Source organism: Canis lupus, chromosome 19 (genome assembly GCF_003254725.2).
Source record: "Canis lupus dingo isolate Sandy chromosome 19, ASM325472v2, whole genome shotgun sequence".
Lineage (NCBI taxonomy): Eukaryota > Metazoa > Chordata > Mammalia > Carnivora > Canidae > Canis > Canis lupus.
This window is the reverse complement of record NC_064261.1, coordinates 51,505,719-51,525,670: the sequence shown is the minus strand read 5'-3', so window position 1 is coordinate 51,525,670 and position 19,952 is coordinate 51,505,719. Positions and strand designations below refer to the sequence as shown.

Below are 19,952 nucleotides of genomic sequence, written 5' to 3'. Positions count from 1 at the left end.
ACGTAAAAAGAATAAAGCCTCTAGAACAAAACAGGAGAATATCTTTAAGACTTTGTGGTAACGATTTCCTAAATAGGATATAGAAGTAAAGATAAATTTGACTTCATTCAAATTTAAAAATCTCTCTTCATTACAAGTCACCGTCATGGCTCAGCGGTTGAGCCTCTGCCTTTGGCCCAGGGCGTGACCCCGGGGTCCCGGGATCGAGTCCCACCTCGGGCTCCCCGCGTGGAGACTGCTTCTCCCTCTGCCTGTGTCTGTCTGTCTCTCTCTGTGTCTCTCATAAATAAATAAATAAAATCTTTAAAAAGGAAAGAAATCAAGTTAGATGCAAGAATTTCTAAATCATGGAATAAACCAGAGTCACTGAAAGAGATACCTGAATCTCTGTGCCTGGAGTTATTTGTTTTAAAAAGAACAAACATTCTGTCTAGGGGTTTGAAACCAACCTTGCGAAGTAAAATAAAGAGTATCTCAGTCTCTCATTCCTTTAAGAGACTTAGAGTAAAAAGATGTTGAACATCTATAGTCCCTTTTGCTCTTTACCATGAACTTCAGAAATATTTACAGAAGAGAGGAGCCTAATCATTAGGTCCTATCTACTTCGGCCACTCACAATTCTCTTTCCTCCTGGGTAAATGTTTAGCTCATTGGCATCAGGATGGGTGGGCAGTGGTCTACTGGTTTCTGTTTGTCTGCCCTGCTCCCTTCAGAGCACATCCAATTATCTTCCAACTTTCACATTCTTTGCTCTTTTACTTTGGGTTTCCATATACTGGCTAACTGGAATTACACTAAACAGCATCACATCTGGACTCATGGTCCAAACACAGTGAATCAGCATGGATCCTCTGAGCGCTCAAGGACTGTGTTACAGACACAATTCAGGGACGCGTGAGCACACCCATGTGCATTTACTCTTCAACCCGGCCGCTGAAAGAATTTCAAGTAGCTTCCAAGGAAGCAAAATCAATGGGACAGCAAATCGTGAGATGCGCTCTTAAGGCAGGTTTTATGGTTTTGCCTAGCTGAACCTATATAACCATAGCGATACCACACAGACCTACAGTTTTGGGAGGTTATCTTCCCAGTATAGGAAAACAAAACAGTGATCTGCTGAAGCCTTACTCTAGCCGTAGATCCGCGGCTCCCTCACCATCTTCATAGGTCAACCTCACCGTGACAACGTTTGGTTAATCCCAGTGTGACCTGATTACTCCCAAAGGAACAGACAACTGTCTTGAGTCTTCATTCCCAAAGACCCTCAGTTTTTTCGGCCAGAGCCCCCAAGCTGTACACAGAAATAAATGCCTATTCCACAAGTTATATTCATAGCAGACACTGCGCAAAATCCTAACCAAGACCACTTAGGGAAAGACCTTAACTAACCTCAGGTATATACCCTAAAGGCAAGACCCGCTCAGCACTAATGAGCCAAATCTTCAGGGTACAGTTATCACAGTTTCTGTTTTGCAATTTTTCTTTGTTTCTGTTTGCTTCAGAGAGTCAAGCACTGCTTAAAAAATAGATGATCCAGCCTTGCCCCAGATATAACATCTCCTTTCCCCACAGGAAGGGAACCAGGACCCAGTTTTTAAAAGACGTCAATGCTAATGAATGTTAACCACCTTTGAAAAACAATCTTAACTGGGGCTCTGGGGTCATGATCTCAGCGTCCTGGGATTGAGCCCCACGTCTAGCTCCCTGCTCAGTGGCGAGGCTGCTCCTCTTTCCCTCTGCCCCTCCCCTCTCTCCTGCTCTCTCTCTTGCTCTCAAATAAATAAATAAAATCTAAAAAACAAAAAAAACAAAACAAAACAAAAAAAGGTTAACCGCCAGACCAAGCACAGCAAAGAGCAGAAGCCACAGCACAACCTCCGCCTAGATCCCCATAGGGACAGGGTCAGAAAAGGACTCCTTTAGGCATATTTCATTGAGGAGTGGAAGGAAGACCCTGCCCCCACGTCCTCAAGCATTCTATCTCCAGCCCAGCACCTCTAGGTCTCTCTGCCACTGAATTTGTAGTTTACACGTCTGGAAGCATATATCCACCCTTCTAGGGTTGCCAACCGCGTCCATCTCTACCACTGAGGTTAAGCCCCCACAGGTGACAACATTCTACAGGTGTTCTCATAATTTGGCATGTGAATCAAGCCCTTGTTGAAGACAGCAAGTTTTACAACTATTTGGTTCACATCACTCTGCACGTAAATCCCATCCCCACCCAAGTCCTCCATAATCGCCTGCACTTGTACTTTCGGGCCATCATCAGTTCTGAATGATCAACAGGTTACATATCACCTGAATTCTCCTAATTACTTCGGTCTCCTGGAAGAGTCAGAACGATGTTTGTTCTTGGTATCTTCCTAACTCTTGTTTTCAGCATCTTCCTTCCCCCTCTGGGTGTTCAGGATAGTACTGGCATTTGAAAGGAGCTCCCGACAATCCCACACCTTCAGCACACAGACTCCCTCTGTAACGTGCGACTCTGCGTGGTGAATGGTGTGACAGAGACAGAGATGGAGATCCTCCCACTGTAGGGCAGGAGGAAGGAACCCAGCGTCCCTTTGTCACTCAGAGTTCTCTAAAGAGAGAGAACCAATAGGGCAGATACAAGGTATCTAACGATGAATAGAGAGAGATCCATACATGCGTGTACAGGTATGGACATAAAGGATATACCCTACATTTCTGTGTTTATCCCAATTGTGGGGACTAGAAAGTCTGAAAGCCACTGGGCAGGCTAGCAGGCTGGAAACTGACGTGGGGATTGACGCTGCAGTTTTGAGGCAGAATTTCTTACTCTCTGAGAAACCTCAGGTTTTGCTCTTAAGGCCTTCAACTGATTGCATGAGGCCCACCCATGCTACGGAGAGCAATGTACTTTACCTAAAGTCAACTGATGGTAGATGTTAACCACATTTACAAAAAGCTTCCTAGCGACACCTAGATTGGTGTTTGACTAAATAATTGAGTCCTACAGCCTAGCCAAGCTGACACACAAAACCATCACACCTTCTAATGTGTTGAGTCCCAGTTCCCACATTAAACACCTAACCTTCTACTGGAAACATGACTGATGCAAAGCACCTTCCCATTTCCCGGTGAGGCCATTTTCCTTGCTTGTCAGTGGGGGACAGGGAATGAAAAATTAAAAGCTCTAAGTTTCGTGTCTTTTGAAAAAGTTCTGGTTTCCTGAGAAACACGGAGGAATAATGGATTTGGATGAGGATTTGGCACCTGGTTAAACCAGCATCACCCACAGGATATCTCCCTCCAAGAGCAAAAGCTGTCCTTACTGGTGCTTCAGCAACAGCACTGCAACAGGAGTGATCTGAGTCTTTTTTCCATTTTATGTCAAAGGTACAGCCAAGGGTCTCCCCTGGCCAAAGTGCTCACTCTTACCCTTGCAGATAACTTGTTATTATGCTCTGATGACATGAGTTTTGCATGCACGCTGCTCAGGACTAACCCAGCTTCCACGAAACTGGGCAGGAGGTGGCACAATTTAAGCAAAAAAAAGTGCGTATCAGAAAAAGAAGAATATTACTTTCCCCAAATTACCAATTCTCCTTCTACATACAACATACAAATAAGGCCTTTGAATTATTCATACAAGATTAACCAAAACTCTTGTGCTGATTCAGGCCTACTCCAAACTGATGGGCCAGCCCCCGGGGGCTCCCTTCTCCCCCCATCACGGTACATTAAACAGGCTTCCAAGATAACTGGGTGAGCCAAGTTCATACTCCTAAACTTACAACTATCCTTTGCCAACTGTGCTATGAAAGTACTTTGGAAGAGTAATTAAAGACTAAGAGATAAACTGCTGGAAGCCAAAAGGAAAAAAAAAATCAATGAAAGGGTTCTAATTTGAGTATCTTATCCCTTTAAAAGCACAGAAGCATTCTGCTTTCCCACACTCCAGCTCTTTGACCCTAGAAATTCAAGTGCTCCCTCCTCAACTAGATTAGAAGCTCTTTGAGATGCAGAAAATGGCTTCTGCTTCTTTGCCAGCACAATGCGGGGCGCTCAGGGGACACGGGGGACCCAAGGACTCACAGGTCCGACCACACAGAAGAGGCGGAATTCATCACTGAAACCAAGAAACAGACAGTGTACACTTTCCCCCCCTTTAATTCCAGTACCTAATCTAGAATCCTAAAGAGTGCTGACCTGGGAGGCTGCCCTCAGGCACTCGTAGACTCTATCATGTGTCTACTGCTTCAAAGGACACGCTATTGTTTGACTCAGGGCATCAATACAGTAAAGTAGCCTAGCAACAACCATGGACCTTCTGCGTGTCCTTGAAAGAAACACACAGGAATAACGAAGGAACCTTGAGCAGCCCAAGGTTTGGCCACCCTGCAACAAGAGCATAATGAACACTCGTTACACTGAATTTGAGATGTGCCCGGCAGTCTTTTCGGAGTTCAAAGTGCTTAATCTCATTAGCTATCAGATACCATGTCTAATCCGATGTTCAGACTCGTGTCTGCTGTGTAATTGGGTTCACTGCGTATATTTAACAATAAAGCAGGTATGGGCCCCATAGAGAAGTTAGATGTCCTTGAAGAATCCATTAAATAACTCAGGGACAGGGAGAGAGGAACAAAACCTCACACCTTTCCAATTATAGGGCTGGAAAACACACCAGACCTAAAGCTAACCAAACTTCTGGACGTAACGGTGTCACAGGTCAGCACCTGCCCTAATGTTCTAAGGAATCCTACACAATAAGCACTTCACGCATCCATGCATCCATTCGATAAGCATTTATTTAACAACCCTCTACTGTGTGTGCCGGTTGTGCTGGATGCTTGTTGAGACAAGTGACACTGATGATAAACCAGGTCCCTGCCCTCACGCAGCCAGTATGCAGAGGACTCTGATAAAACATGGCAGACCAACCTATTCCAGTTGAAAAGAGAATTGACATTTTATTTTTATTCCCTGGAATCCCAAATTAGCATCAGCCTTTCTTTAGTCTCTCATTCCAGAAACTAACTTCTAAGTCTACCTGGCTCGGTCCGGCCCCTTCTGTCCCAGTCCTACCCAGTCCTATCCCACACATTCCATTCCATTCTGTGCAGTCCCGTCCATTCTGTGCCTTTCCTACACTGTACACTGTTGAAGATGGAGGCAAAGGAAAACCTGCAACCACTCAACACCTGTTCCCTGCCGGCCTGCCTCTATGCAAAGTCAAAACTGAGGCAACTCACTAATCCTCCCAACAATTCTCAGAGGTAGGCGCTCTAGTTCTCCCTACAGACGAGGGCAGAGGCTCGAAGACAAGTAAACAAGAGAGGGGAATGGATCAGTAGCAGAACTTGGCTTTAAAGCTGGGGCTACTGACCCAGAGGCCTGTGCTCATCGAGGATCCTGCATAGAAGAGGCTGTGGGTCCCCGTCCTATGTCATCTTACACGTGTCGTCATTTACTGGCTACGTGGGCTCAGACGCGGCACCTAACAGCTTTCATTCTAAGCCTCGATGTCACCTGTACTCAGGTGAGATGAGAACTGCTACGAGGATGTGACACTCCTGCCACGTGCTGGGCCCTAGTGATAATGACGATGCTAACGACTGCCTCACTAAGGTCAGAAGAAAGAAGATAGTCATTTGGACTTTCACTGAGACTCTTCCTACAGACCGCTGCAAACGCTCACAGCGGCAACCTTGAGACAGGTAGCCCAGGCCCAGGCCATCTCTGGCTTGCAATGATTCAGACTATTTTTACGTTGCAAGTGAGAAATTTTTTTAAAAAAATTTTTTTATGTTTCCCCCATAAATGCATTTGGTGCTGGTTTGCTCAAACATGTCTTTGGAGAAAACCGTTAAAGATGAAGAAACCTGGGGACGCCTGGGTGGCTCAGTGGTGGAGCGTCTGCCTTTGGCTTAAGGCGTGGTCCTGGGGTCCCAGGATAGAGTCCCATGTCGGGCTCCCTGCATGGAGCCTGCTTCTGCTTCTCCCTCTGCCTGTGTCTCTGCCTCTCCCTCTGTGTCTCTCATGAATAAATAAATAAATAAAATCTTAAAAAAAAAAAAAAAAAGATGGAGAAACCAGGAGACACAGGGCAGGCAAGATGATCACCATAGAGCTGTGCTTCCCATAAGCTGATACTGCTTTAGGGGTATCTCATGACCCTTGAGGAAAGCAGGCATTTTCCTACCACAATTCACTGACCTAAGCATTTGACTAATCAAGGAAGTGATCTGAGCAGGACCCAAATCCAGTTTAAAAGATAGATGAGTTCTACAACATTTCAATGTAATTATTATTTATTTAGACGTCCCACAGGTGCCATGACTGGGTAATTCTATGTTCTGCTGTGGGCTCAGGAAATGACTGGGGTTTAATGCAGTTTAAACAAGCCCTAACAATTTCCCATGCAGCCTGCCCACCCCCATCTGTCCTTCCTCTAGGCACCTTAAACTATTTCTCAGGCAGGAGCACACAGCACACTCCCAGGAGGAAGGCAGGGGGAGAGCTCTGTGCACCCATTTACAAATAAGGCAGCAGAGACTTGTCCGAAGGCTGCACAAGTGTTCAGGATGGAAGGGCCTGGTGGCCCTGGAAGCCGCACGCTGACCTGGCACTGAGGGACCACGGCCAAGGGAGGCAAGCTCTGGGCGGCAGGCAGGGCTGGGCAGGCGCACGCGGACCCACACGCATGAACGCCTCAGGGTTACCGCACTGTCCTCCTGCCCACCTGTGAGTTCTCAGAGATCCAGGAAATCTCATTTGGCCGTGCCCTCTCCTCAGCATCCAGTGTGTACCTCCCACTCCCAAGGTTAGCATGAGGATTTCCTTCGCCCCCTTTCCTATTTATGCAGGTACCCTACATGCATCCAAGTTTCTGGCTGTTCTATTAGCATCTCTGTAATGGAACCCAAATATTAGAGTTAAAGATAGTTATCAATCTTGAGCTGTTCACACTCGAAATCCTGTGAACCCGAGAGTGAGAGTTTATTCTGTGAAGAGCAAAAGCAACACTGCACTGAGTTACCAGCAATCACATCTATACTACGTATGAGCACTTTTTACAAATATCATACCTCTGATTGGCGTATCTCTGCCAATTATTGTAAAACGTTAAGTTTTCCTTTGGCCTTGGTGAACGATGCCTTCAGTTTACAAGCCAATACCTGCTGGGTGCAATTTTGTCATGGACTGCTTGGCCCTCACTCTACCTCCTTGCTGATGCTAGCCCTTCACCCCTCACGCCCTGCACCAAAGACCCAGCTCAGAGCATGGGAACGAGAAACCACACCCACCTTTGCCCAAACATCAGTGTTGACTTGGTCTCAGCCTCGTTGAAGACAGAGGGAGAACAGCAAATAACAATGGTGGTTCTACAGTTCCCGCCCAGAGAGTCCTGAAGAATCCGAGTCATCTTGCTGTCCCGGTATGGCACGTGTGTTTTCTATTTAGGAAAGAAAAAAAAAAAAAAAGTATTGGCTATTACAGCCATTGTCCATTCAGAGAAAAAAAAAAAACACACAAGCAAGATGGGGACATTGGGTCTTTGGATTTGGCCAAAGTTCAGACTGCCCATTCCGGGACCCGGGTCGTAGGAAATTAGCATCACCATTCATATATTTTAAATGGACTGGATCTCCCAGCAAGCAGGGTGTCTACAGCCAGATTCCCTCTGTCCCTTTCTAAAGAAAAACAAACTAATCTCTGGGGTATGTGGCAAAGAAGGAACACAGACCCAAAAAGCAACTTCTCATAATATCACTTAATAAGACGGGGACAGCATCACTTACTGTCCCTTCTGCCAAGGCAGAGATCACGTTTCCAAGAGCAGACAAAGATTTATTGATATTTTTAGCTTCATCGAGCACGGCTCCCTCGGCACCGGTCTTGCTGACCTATGAGGAGGAAGAGAAAGCAGTGAGCTGCGCGGGACAGCAAAAGCACCCAGATGAAAAGTCCGGTTCACAGGAGGGCCCGGGGCTGGGGACCTCGGGAGGCGGACGGGAATCCTCCCGGAACGCGAGAAGAAGTAAAAGTAAGTAAGAATCACGTTGATCAAACCTTCCCTTGTGCCTGAGGCTGAGGACTTGTTCTGTCTTATTGTCATTTTCCTCTCAATTAGGTTTTAGGGGAACGGCTGAAATGCCTCCAGTGGTGGAGCTGCAGATGCTTCCCTGGGGGACATGCATCCGGGAAAGCAGGCTCCGAGAGCGAGAGCGAGAGCGAGAGGAAGAGCGCCGTCTCTACAGAAAGGCCGGGGCCCCGCGCGCCTGAGCTACAGCCTCCACGCTGGAGGGAGCCCAAGGGGAGCTTGAAGTGAGAACACTGTCCTGGCCACGATGAATGGACATTTTGGGGAAATGTAAATTATGAGCTCCAGCTTCAGGCAAAGGACAAGAGGTAGTGGGCGGCTGTCCAGACTCTGCTCTCCCCCTTATCCACTCCCACAGTGAGGAAAAAGGGAACGATCGTCTGAAAGATACTCGAGGGCATCAAAGTCAAGAAAGCGTGTATCACACTGTGGATTTGTCTCTTCTCCTCTGCAGCCAGAGGGATCACACACGGTCCTCCTCTGCTGTGTGACTCCCGGCGATGTCCTAGCGACAGCATCTGCTTTAGGTAGAAAGTAGTTTACAGATGCGAGGGGCAAAGGGGAGCCAGCGTGCTTCCTGGCTCTGCGGGCTGGACAAACGATGCAGGAGGAGCAGCTGCTCTCTGAAGACAGGAAAGCAGGGACAGGATCACAAACTGTGCAAAGACTACTGGCGATGCGGACAAAGGACAGACTCCAAGTGGTAGAAACGAATGCACGTCCAGAGGGTGATGTGTTCAAATATGATAGAGACTCATCTCTCCGAGAACTTTGTGCGTGTGTGTGTAGACACCACCGCAGCCAGAGAAGCAATGCTGCTGATGGGTCACCAAGAAGCCCAGCCTCCTCACCCAGTGCTGATGAACGCGCTTTCATAGCTGAGCATCCTGACCCCCCGAAGTAGGCGACACAGACAAGGGAACTGAGCCCAGGGCTGCCACACTGCCAGCCCGAGGGACGACACCATTTAGGGCACCTGGGGATTAAGGTCGTTTGTCCCAGCACATCACACGGACACATTCACGTGGACACATTTAGGGCAAAGGAAAACAGATGAGAGCAAAAGAAACCATGCGCGGGACCACAACTGTAAACTGCCCCACAAGTACCGAAAGCAAGAGCCCCCGACACTGTGCAGGCGACACTGCCAGCATGACGCGTTCTCAGCTGCTTTTAGGCCCGAAATATTCATCTCTGTGCTCGAAAGGGAAAGAGGGCAAACCCGGGAAGGACAGAGGGGCCACTGAGCTCTTTCTCCAGACCCGTGTTGCTGGTGCGGCAGCGAAGTGCGGCCCGGTTGCCAACAGTGAGTCCAGGACTAAACCGCGCTGCTCCGTATTCCCATTCTGGTGCACGTCTGTTTAATGAAAGTTACGAGCTTGTACCAGCGTAAGTCGGGATTCCCAATCAGAGGACTTTCCAGGAATATCCAGAGGACTTTCCGCTCATGGCAGATGTGTACAGGAGGACACTTCAAGTGGCCGTTACTTACGTGGGCATTAGTGGCCATAACCTGGCGGAGAGCAACTCAGTGGTGGGGCACAGTAAGCGGAGGTCAATGACGCAGTTCAGGAGACTGGCCGAGCTTCAGGGCCAGCCCTGCTGGGGACGGTCAGCACGATGTCAGCGATGATGGAGGCCACCTGGGATTGGGCGCAGGGACTTGCTCTGTGAGGTCACCCAAGGCAAGCAGTGCCCCGAAACTGGGTGTGGCAGCAGGGACCTCTGCTAGTGCTGTGGCAGTGGGGCCGGGAGGGGGCAGGTGGGAGGTTCTGGGGAGCCTGTTTGGTCTAAAGGACGGCTGTGGCCAGCTCCTAGGAGACCATGGGACAGACCCCAAAGGAGAGCCCGGACAAAAACCAGAGAAGGGGCAGGGCGTCAAGCCTCACGGCCTAAAGGAAGCACAGCTGCCCACGTGAGGCCCTATTGCAGAGAGAGCCCCAGGTTCCAGGTCTCCTCCGGGCAAGCAATCCTGCAGGGGCAGGACTGCCTCGGTCCTCGGCAGGGTCCGTTTCTGGCCCACGTGAATCTGGCACAAGACAGGATCCTCCCTTTCCACAGGTCACGTCCCTCCGCATTCGCACGACGGCCTCTGCCCGGGCTGAATTCACACCAGCGCGGACCTAACGTCATCACTGGGGCCAGGTCAGCATAAATCCGAGCTGGCAATCAAAGTACCTCCTTTGATGAGAAGAGGGGACTTCAGGACCAGAAAAGGGAGCCGGGAAACGAAGGTGAAATTTAATAGCGTGCTGGCTGGCACCACACCAGAGACTTTAACAGCGCTTTAAAACCAGGGAATGGAAAGGGCATAAAAATTATACCACTGCACACTGAAGCAAATAACAGGGAAAATTATAGATAATACAAATAAGGAACCAATTACCTTTTCGCTCCCAGCCAAGTCAACTAGATAAAGCTTCCCACTGAGCTTTTTTTCGGTCTCTACATTCTCTTGTTTAATATTAATCAGGAAGATACTGTGACTTCTAGAGCTGTGTTCATTCATGTCTGAAAAGGAAAAATAGTTTACTGCTCTGCAAAGGATAGTAAGTTTAGGTAGCAGGCCTCTCATCTAAAAAAGCACAACGAATCATGCGTAATCGCTCCAGTTTTTCAAGTTAAGTCCAATTTTAAAAAGTCTCTGAAAAAAAAAAAAATAAAAATAAATAAATAAATAAATAAATAAATAGTATCTGAGACCTCTGTTTCTTTAAAAAAAAACAACAACAACAACAAAAGATTTAAAATATCTTCACATGGCAAAAAACTTAAGAATCTAGGTGGATGGGCACTTGACGGGATGAGCACTGGGTGTTATTCTATATGATGGCAAATTGAACACTAATAAAAAATAAATTTAAAAAAAAAAAGGAATCTAGGTGGATGATCCTCTAACCGTGCCAGAAGCCCCCGTGTTGTAGCGTCCCGCTCCAGGCAGGCCGTCGGCCTCCAAGAGCTCACGGCTGGGGCGCCTGGTGGCTCAGTGGTTACGTGTCTGCCTTCAGCTCAGGTCGTGATCTCGGGGTCCTGGGATCAGGCCTGCACTGAGCTCCCTGCCCATGGGCAGCCTGCTTCTCCTTCTCCCTCTGCCACACGCCCACCACCACTACTCGAGCTCGCTCTCATTCAAATAAATAAAATCTTAAAAAAAAAAAAAAGAGATCAAAGAGCTCGCAGCTTCTGCCCCCCTCCCCTGTGGTCCTTCATCAGCCTTCATCATCCTGGTTACGACCCAGCGTATTCCACCTTCAGCAAGCTTTGCCTTCTCAGTAGTGTCACAAGCTTTCTTAAGGAAGGATTATGACCTTAAGATTAAAGGCTATTTTTCTTTCTTGAATACAGTTCGATGACCCATATAGGCACACAGAAGGTCTCAAGTATTAAACATGCTTCAGGGCAGCCCCGGTGGCGCAGCAGTTTAGCGCTGCCTGCAGCCCGGGGTGTGATCCTGGAGACCCGGGATCGAGTCCCACGTCGGGCTTCCTGCATGGAGCCTGCTTCTCCCTCTACCTGTGTCTTTGCCCCTCCCTCTCTCTCTGTCACTCATGAATAAATAAATAAAAGTCTTTTTTTAAAAAAAAGGAAGTTATATTTCCAAGATATTACATGATCTTCTGACATTATAAAAAAAAAATTAAAATTAAAAAATAAACATGCTTCATTAGTATCAAGTACTAGAAACAGAAATCCTTCTGGACCCTGGTCTCTGTTAACCGTGGCAGGCAGAGATCCCAGGGATGGTCTTATTCAATTCCCACTAGCAATCATTTATTAAAACCAACTTTCCAGGGGCGCCTATGTGGCTCGGTCAGTTAAGCATCTGCCTTCGGTTCGGGTCATGATCCCAGGGTTCTGGGATCGAGCCCCACGTCGGGCTCCCTGCTCCGCAGGGCGTCTGTTTCTCCCTCTCCTTCTGCCTGCTGCTCCGCCTACTTATGCACTCGCTCTCTCACTCTCAAATAAATAAAATCTTAAAAAAAAAAAAAAAAAAAGGTGCCTTTCCAGGCACCCTCGTCAAAGATCTAAAGACTAACAACCTCAAGATCGTGAGTTGTGGGTGCAGAGACTCAAAGAGGATTACCAGTTTCTTATCCAGCATGTGGAAAACAGTAAGAATGCAGACAATGATTGGCTCCAACTGGAATCTAACTAGGAAGGGACTCAGTAGTTTGGAAAATGATGGTATATCCATGACCTACCTCCTCAACTATGAGTCTTGGACATCGAGTGTGACATTCCTATCACATATCCCACTACTGCTGCAGAAATTACAGCCTCTGAACTTGATGGAAGGTGTACAGGGTGGCAAAATATGCCTGACCAATCATTTTCAGCCTTTGTGGGCCAGGAATGTGTTTGCACTACATCATCTCATGACTCTGGGGCTGGCAGTGGAAATCCCCAATATGGTTCAAAAAAGGTGTGATTTGGCATAAAGAGAAATGCAACCAATGAAGGAGCAAGCCACTGAGGCAGGACAGAAGGACCTTTGATAGGCTTTGTTCCTATTCTCTACGCATCACCCTTACTCCTCCAACTGCTTCCCCTCAGACTCCTTCACCCATAATTTTTCCTAAGTAGCTGCATCAGCCAGTGCTGAAAAAATAAACAACAGTATTGCTACTGAATTTCTAAGACTACAGAGGGAAGGGAAAGACTGAGGCTTTGGGAAACCAAAGGCAATTTATATCTCTTCCCTTCCCCAGGTGGAGCAATGTGAGATCCAGAGAGGATAGGAGGTGCTGAAAGTGGGTACATAGTCCTTTTGGTTTCTGGAGATAGTTCATGAATAAAAGCTGCTTCTTTTGGTGGCAAAAAAATCTTTCCAGAATATGGGGGGGGGGGGGTCACGGGGGTAAGATTCCACAAAAAATATGTTGGAATTAATAAATGAATTAAGTTGCAAGATACAAAAGCAGTATATGTAAAAATCAGTTTCATTTCTATACACTAAAAATAAACAATCTGATAAGAAAATAATTCAATTTAAAATATCAACAAAAAGAGGGATGCTTGGGTGGCTCAGTCTGTTAAGTGTCTGACTCTTGATTTTGGCTCATGTCATGATCTCAGAGCCGTGAGATCAAGTCCAGTGTCCAGCTCCGTGCTGGGCATGGAGCCGACTTGGGATTCTCACCCTGCTACCCCTGACCCCCAATTCACGTGCACGGGCACAGGTGCATTCTTTCTTTCTCTCTCTCTCTCTCTCTCTCTCTCTCAAGTAAATAAATAAAATAAATAAAATTTCAACAAAAAGAATACGATGCTTAGGGGTAAATCTAACAAAAGAAATGAAAGACATGTATTCTAATAACTACAAAATGAGGGGCACCTGGCTGGGAATTTGCGACTCTGGATCTCAAGGTTAAAAGTTCCAGTCCCACATTGGTTATAGAGATCACTTTTAAAAAAGTAAAATCTTTTTAAAACTTTAAAAAGAATAAAAACTACAAAATGTAAGAAGACACACTTAAAAGGAAAGACATTCCTGGATCAGAAGACTTTACATTGTGAAAATGGTCAATACTACCAAAAGCAATCTAGAGATTTGATGCAATCTATAGCAGGAACCTAGTCGTGTTTTTTGCAGAAATAGAAAAGTTCATCCCAAAATTTATATGGAATCCCCAGGAACCCTGAATACCCAAAACAATCTTGAAAAAGAACAAAAAGAACACACTTACTCATTTCAAAACTTACTACTAAGCTACAGGAATCAAACAGTGTGATACTGGCATAAAGGCAAGCACATAGACAGACCAGTGAGAGCCCAGAAATAAACTCTCACATAAAATGGTAAAATAATCTTCAACAAGAGTGTCAAGACCATTTGGTGGGGAAACAACAGTCTCTTTACCAAACCGGATACTGGACATCCACATGCAAAAAAGTGAAGTTAGACTCTTACCCAGGCCATGTACTAACTCAAAACTAATCAAAAACCAAATGAAAAAGCTAAAACTATAAAATCTCGAAGAAAGCATAGTTCATAACACTGGATTTGGCAATGATTTCTTGGAAATAATACCAAAACCACAAGCAGCAATAATAAAAAACAAGGACTTTATATTGGACTTTATCAAAATTAAAAACTTTTATGCATGAAAGGACAGCATCAACAGAACAAAAAGGCAACCCATAGAATGAGAGAAAATATTTGCAAATCATATGTCTCATAAGGAATTGAGATCCAGAATGTACAAAGAACTCCTATAAATCAACAAGAAAAGAAATCCAATTATAAACTGAGCAAAGGACCTGAACAGTTTTCCAAAGACAATGTACAAATGGCCAATATGCACATGAAAAAACGCCAAACATCACTAATCATTAGTGAAATGCGAATCAAAACCACAACAACATAACACTTTACACCCATTAGTATGGCTACTAAAAACAAAAATAGAAACTAAGAAGTGGGGCAGCCCGGGAGGCTCAGCAGATTAGCGCCGACTTCAGCCCAGGGTGTGATCCTGGAGACCCGGGATCAAGTCCCACGTCGGGCTCCCTGCATGGAGCCTGCTTCTCCCTCTACCTGTGTCTCTGCCTCTTTCTCTCTCTCTGTGTTTCTCATGAATGAATAAATAAATAGAATCTTTGAAAAGAAACTAAGAAGCGTTGGCAAGGAGGTGGAGAAATTGAAACTCTCACGCACTCTTGGTGGGAACATAAAATGGTGCGCAGCTACAATGGAAAACAGTGTGGCAGTTCCTTAAAAAATGTAAAAGTAGAGCGAACATAGATCTAGCACCTCCACTTCTGTGTGTATACCCAAAAGAAAGCAGAAACCTCAACAGAAGATATTTACACATCCATGTTCATAGCAGCATTATCCACAACAGCCAGAAGGTGGAAGCAACACAAGTGTCTACGTGTCTATCTGTGGATGAATGAATGGACAAAATGTAGTATATACATACAAGAGAATATTATTCAGCATTTTAAAAAGAAAGGACATTGACGTATGCTACAACATGGATGAGCCTTAAAGACGTTATGCCATGTGAAGCAAGCACGTCACAAGAGGATTTGTATCACTCCACTTACAGGAGGTACCTGGAGTTGTCAAATTCATGGAGACACAACATAGTATAGTGGTTACCAGAGGTTGGGAGGAGGAAGTGTGGGGCGTATTGCTCAATGGACATGAGGTTTAACCTTGGGATGCTTAAATTCTGGAAATATGCCTTTCTGCCATTCTTGCCTTTCATTTACAGTGGTGATGACTGCAAAACATCGTGAATGGGCGACTTAACGCTACTGAATTGTACCCTTTAAAAATGGTTAAAACTCTGCTGAAGTTTTGTATTACGGGTATTTTCCCACAATGATTTTAAAAACTACCTTACCAGAATGACAAGAAAAATAGTTAATGTTCCGCACCTACAGTTCTGAACTGAGGGGCCAAGATGGATTGTCAAGTATGCTATGAATAATTCACGACTAGTAACAGCTTAAGAAATCAAGTAAATACCTTCTCTATAAATGAGAGATGCTATGACTAGAAGATTGTCAGTCTTGCATTCTTTCAAGTGTATGTGGAAGCAGAAGAGAAAGACGTGGAATTTAACCTATGCCGTGTACCTGTCCCAGCTCACCTACGAAATCTGCCGCCGGTGCTAATGTCAGCTGTCAGGATGCCAGGGTAGAGAAAAGGTAGAGAATTACAGTTCTGGATCACAGAATCCCAGAGCCTTGGGTGGGAGAGCTAGGGAGGCTAGACCAGCCAAGCAACTGGTGCTTCCATCTCTTGTACACCACACAGGGAGCTCCCTGCCCCTCCAGGTGGGGGGCTTTACTTGGGGGCAGTATCGGGGGCAGAGGGTTCTTGCAGTCGGTTAAAACCAGCCACTCATGGTTTCAATAGTCCTGGGTGGCTTCCCCACTGGTTCCTACAAAGCTTGGACAGGTGAAGAAATACTACACTGTCCATAGGTTCGCCTCCGAGTTTTTCTTTCTTTCAACCTACAAACCCCTTTTACTTTTCAGCTCCTCTCCATACAAACTCACTCTGATTTGTCCACATCCCTCTGGATGAGACAAACAGCCCCCATCTTTTCCAGGGACCTCTGCTGCTCTAACAACATAGGACCCACTTCCCAGAGATGTGCGCGCACGCCGAGGAAGGAGGAGCAGGGTGAGCAAGCTGACCTGAATGTGTTTGGTACTAACACAGCCTCGAAAGGCTTCTAATAAAGCCCCCAGTCTGCTTTCTGAGCTCCTCCTTGCTTTTCCTTCCCTTTTTCACAGAGGGCAGGAATCTAACGTGGTTTCTTTCCACACCGATGACCGACATACAAAATTTGTTGGCTTGCATTTTTTTTTTAACCTGAGCAATAATGTGGCTGAAATGCATTTAGAAGCTTTTTATCCCCTTTACGTGACTGATTGGTCATTTTCCCCCGTGTCCAGTTCCCCAGTGCTACCGGCGCCCCGCGGGCCTCACTCAGGATTCCCGAGAGTCCTCTGCATAACAGGTGCCACTTCCCATGACCTGCTTAGACACCCGCCCCGCACACACCCGCACATCTGCTTCTGAACTGCTGCTTTACAATCGCCTTCCCCGACATCATCTCATTTGGACCCCACTCCCCCCGCTCCCGGGGGGCGGGCAGACGTTGGTATCCCAAGTCACAGGGGAGGAAACGCCACACCAGGCTTACTTGTTACAGCCACGTGTCGGTTTGCTTTGCCTTCATCTATCACATCCATGACTTCCTCGGGGCTGGACACAAACCGCTCGGTACACCCCTGGAAAAGAAGCAGTTCAGCTTCACCATCAGAAACTAGAAAGCGACTCTCTTTGAAGGAGCTAACATTTTCCCTCTTCTCTAGAGGCGCAGATGAAGAGAAAGGCTGCCGTGCTGGTCCGACGGCTCGTCCTCCCCGCCGACGGCACGCGCTCCACCTCACAGAGCAGTCTGAGCCCACCCTCGGAAACCCAGAAGTAAGCCATAAAAGAAATGCCGACTTTTCCTAGATTCTTAAATACCTGTGCGTACTCAACAGCAATAGAAATAGAAAATAAAGAAAACCAGGGACAGAAAAGGAAATGGATGAGATTGTGTTTGCCTTTCATTCTGGCCACCAACTTAGACTCTTTGAAGTTCTAGACATAATGCCATGGTGGGCTTCCCCTAACTGCAAAGCACCAACAATCACTTCCACTATCAAAGCCTCTGTGCGTGTGAATGACCAACATCTGTTCACTTCTCCACTTCTTACCTCATGCCATTAGACGTCTGTGTTAGATTCACATAGAGATACAACTGAAGAAACTAAACGTCTATTTTTTAACCAGATAAATAGTAAATGTAAGGAACACGACGAAATACCTACATACACCGTACAGGTAATATTCTGGGCATATTCTGTAACTATTGTGACGACAGAGACGGGAGAGAAGTCAACCGCACCATCAAGTCTTCCTCATACCTTCACGTACGGGACTCTGTTCTTATCTTCGTGAACAGCCAGGTTCGTCTTGGATACTGAGAACGATGACGGCATGCGGAGGAGAAAAGAGAAGTTAAAGATTCTGTATTGAAGGAAAAAGAGAAATTGTTACCGGACACAGGCAACTCTAATGTCTTTGCCATACGGAGGGTTAAGCCCTGGCGGAGAGTAAGCGGGGGCGTGAACGCAGTAAAGCGGCTCCACAGATTTTCATGGGCCCCTTACGCAGAAGTGCCGTGGATCACTTCAACCTCCCCGGGCCCTAGTTAAGGAACGACCAGAGGACAAGCACTCAGGTTACTCACCATCAAGTAAGTCCCTGATTTTGTCCAAGTAGATCTCAAAATAGGAAACCTAGATAAAAACAAACGGAGTCTGAAGCAGAAATGCCGCGCTGTGTCTGAAAAACAGCCTTATCGGGGCTCCTGACAGCCGGCGGCGCCGCAGCGAGGACGAGCGAGCGAGGGGGCGCGAATCGGGCGTCCCGAGGCCCGCGGCAGAGCCCGGCCGCTCCCCACTCTCCGGCCGCACTACAGCCGCCGTCACAGCCCATCGGCAGACTCGGCGCTCCTCAGCCACTCACGGGAGGACTCTCCCTCTCGCCCTCGCTGAGCACCAAGCACACTTCCAGGCAGGACAAAGGCCGGGACAGAAAACGTTCTTGGCGAGTGGCTGTCCCAGTCGGGATGCCTCTCCTCGTGCGTGACGTTGACACGGGTCAGCAGACCAGACCAGGTCCAAACAGTCACATGAAGGAAGTGGGGACTGGGACAAGGACAGTCGGCTTGGAGCTGCAAGAGCTCAAGGGCAACTGGGGGAGAGCTACTGACGGTGCCCAGCTTTGGGGAGTCCAGGAAGGGTTTGAACAAAATGAGATTTAGTGAGAGACAGGCCAGACTGTGAGAGGGGAAGGAAGCCTTCCAGTGACCCTCCGAGCCCAGGCCCAGCCTCGCAGGCATCAGCATCACCCACAGCCTCTGCTGAAACTGCAGAGTCGTGAACCCTACTGCAGGCCTCCCGAATCAGAACCTCCAAGAACCAAGGAATCTGCTTCTAAATTCCCTGGTCGTTCTTAGGGCAGCTGACATCCAAAAAAAAAAAAAACTTTACCTGCACATGTGATCGTGGGGGTTTAATTCACATGTAACCAGGACTACAGGCCTTGGCTTTCCCATCTGCCGAATGATGCCACTGGACTTGATGAGGTCAAAAATTCTCTCTAGGATCCTGCACTCTTTGTCTACACCTGCCTTCTACCTCCCACTTCAACTTTTCTTTCTCTCGTGTTCATGGGTTTTTGAAACCCACACAAAGGAATGGATAAACAAGTTGTTAAGGAAGGAAAAAAGTTGTAAAGCTGAGGTATAAGTCTATAGGGTGAAACCTCTCCCTGGCATCCCCACTCTGGACTAGTCCTGCCTCTGGTTAGGGGCAGTGAAGCCTCCCAAACCCAGCAGCACCAGGCCTCACCCCTCGGGTTCATTACCTTGTCTGAATCCTGGAGCCTCCTGATTTCCCAGCTTCCCTGAGATCTGGGGTCTTGGCTTTGAACTCTGGAATGTGTAGCTGGGCATCCTCTCCAAGTTGCCTGCCTGCCTAACAGCTTGAGCTTGCCTGATCATCTGTCAAACTCCCCAGTCACCAAGCCCTATGCGTCATAGACACACCTAGCTGACCTTGGAAAGACTCCCTGCTCCTGAAACTTCTCCCTGTGGCTGGAATCCTAGGGTCTGTTTGGCCTCTAATCCTAAATGTCTCTAACCCAGCCTCCTTGCAGCCAACTCAACCCTAGTTCCAACACATTCAACACACTTCAAAACTATCTGGTTTTCATGAAGACTTCTGTTATCTTTGGAGCACCTGGGAGGCTCAGGGGTTGAGCGTCTGCCTTTGGCTCAGGTAGTGATCCTGGGGTCCTGGGATCGAGTCCCACAGCAGGCTACCTGGCTTCTGCCTGTGTCTCTGCCTCTCTCTCTCTCTCTCTCTCTCTCTGTGTCTCTCATGAATAAATAAATAAAATCTCAAAAAAAAAAAAAAGACTTCTGTTATCTTTGAGATGTACACGTGTCCTTATTTCCATAGATTACAGGGAAATTAATTATACTAAAAACAGTCATAAGTTACATATTTAGCAAATATGGCAATTAAAATCCTGTTCACATTTAAAATAAGAAGGAAAAAACCCTCTGATTTATTTATTTATTAATTAATTACCACAGAAAATACTGGCTGCTTTTAGGGGGTGGGGAGGGGGGCGATTTTGTCATTTTTGTCATTTCAAACACTTTGTGAGACCAACTGGAAGAAAAATAAATATGTGTTGCTTTGCATTAAGAAACAGCATGTTCAGAAATAACATTTAAAAGCTCTTTGGGGCTCACTTTAAGGAACAGCTTTTCAATAAATACTGCTTTAATCA

General features: G+C 46.7%; 1 protein-coding gene across 1 annotated transcript in view; it reads right to left on the bottom strand.

Moving 5' to 3' along the window:
- Positions 1 to 19,952, bottom strand: part of KIF5C (kinesin family member 5C) — a 148,399-nt gene that overhangs the window by 63,636 nt on the left and 64,811 nt on the right. The window contains exons 5-10 of the mRNA XM_025431833.3: positions 17,839 to 17,887; positions 17,513 to 17,568; positions 16,741 to 16,828; positions 10,461 to 10,585; positions 7,773 to 7,877; positions 7,278 to 7,426 (exon numbers count right to left, since the gene is read on the bottom strand). Of these exons, the coding sequence (XP_025287618.1) occupies positions 7,278 to 7,426; positions 7,773 to 7,877; positions 10,461 to 10,585; positions 16,741 to 16,828; positions 17,513 to 17,568; positions 17,839 to 17,887 (572 nt within the window). The remainder of the gene's footprint in view (positions 1 to 7,277; positions 7,427 to 7,772; positions 7,878 to 10,460; positions 10,586 to 16,740; positions 16,829 to 17,512; positions 17,569 to 17,838; positions 17,888 to 19,952) is intronic.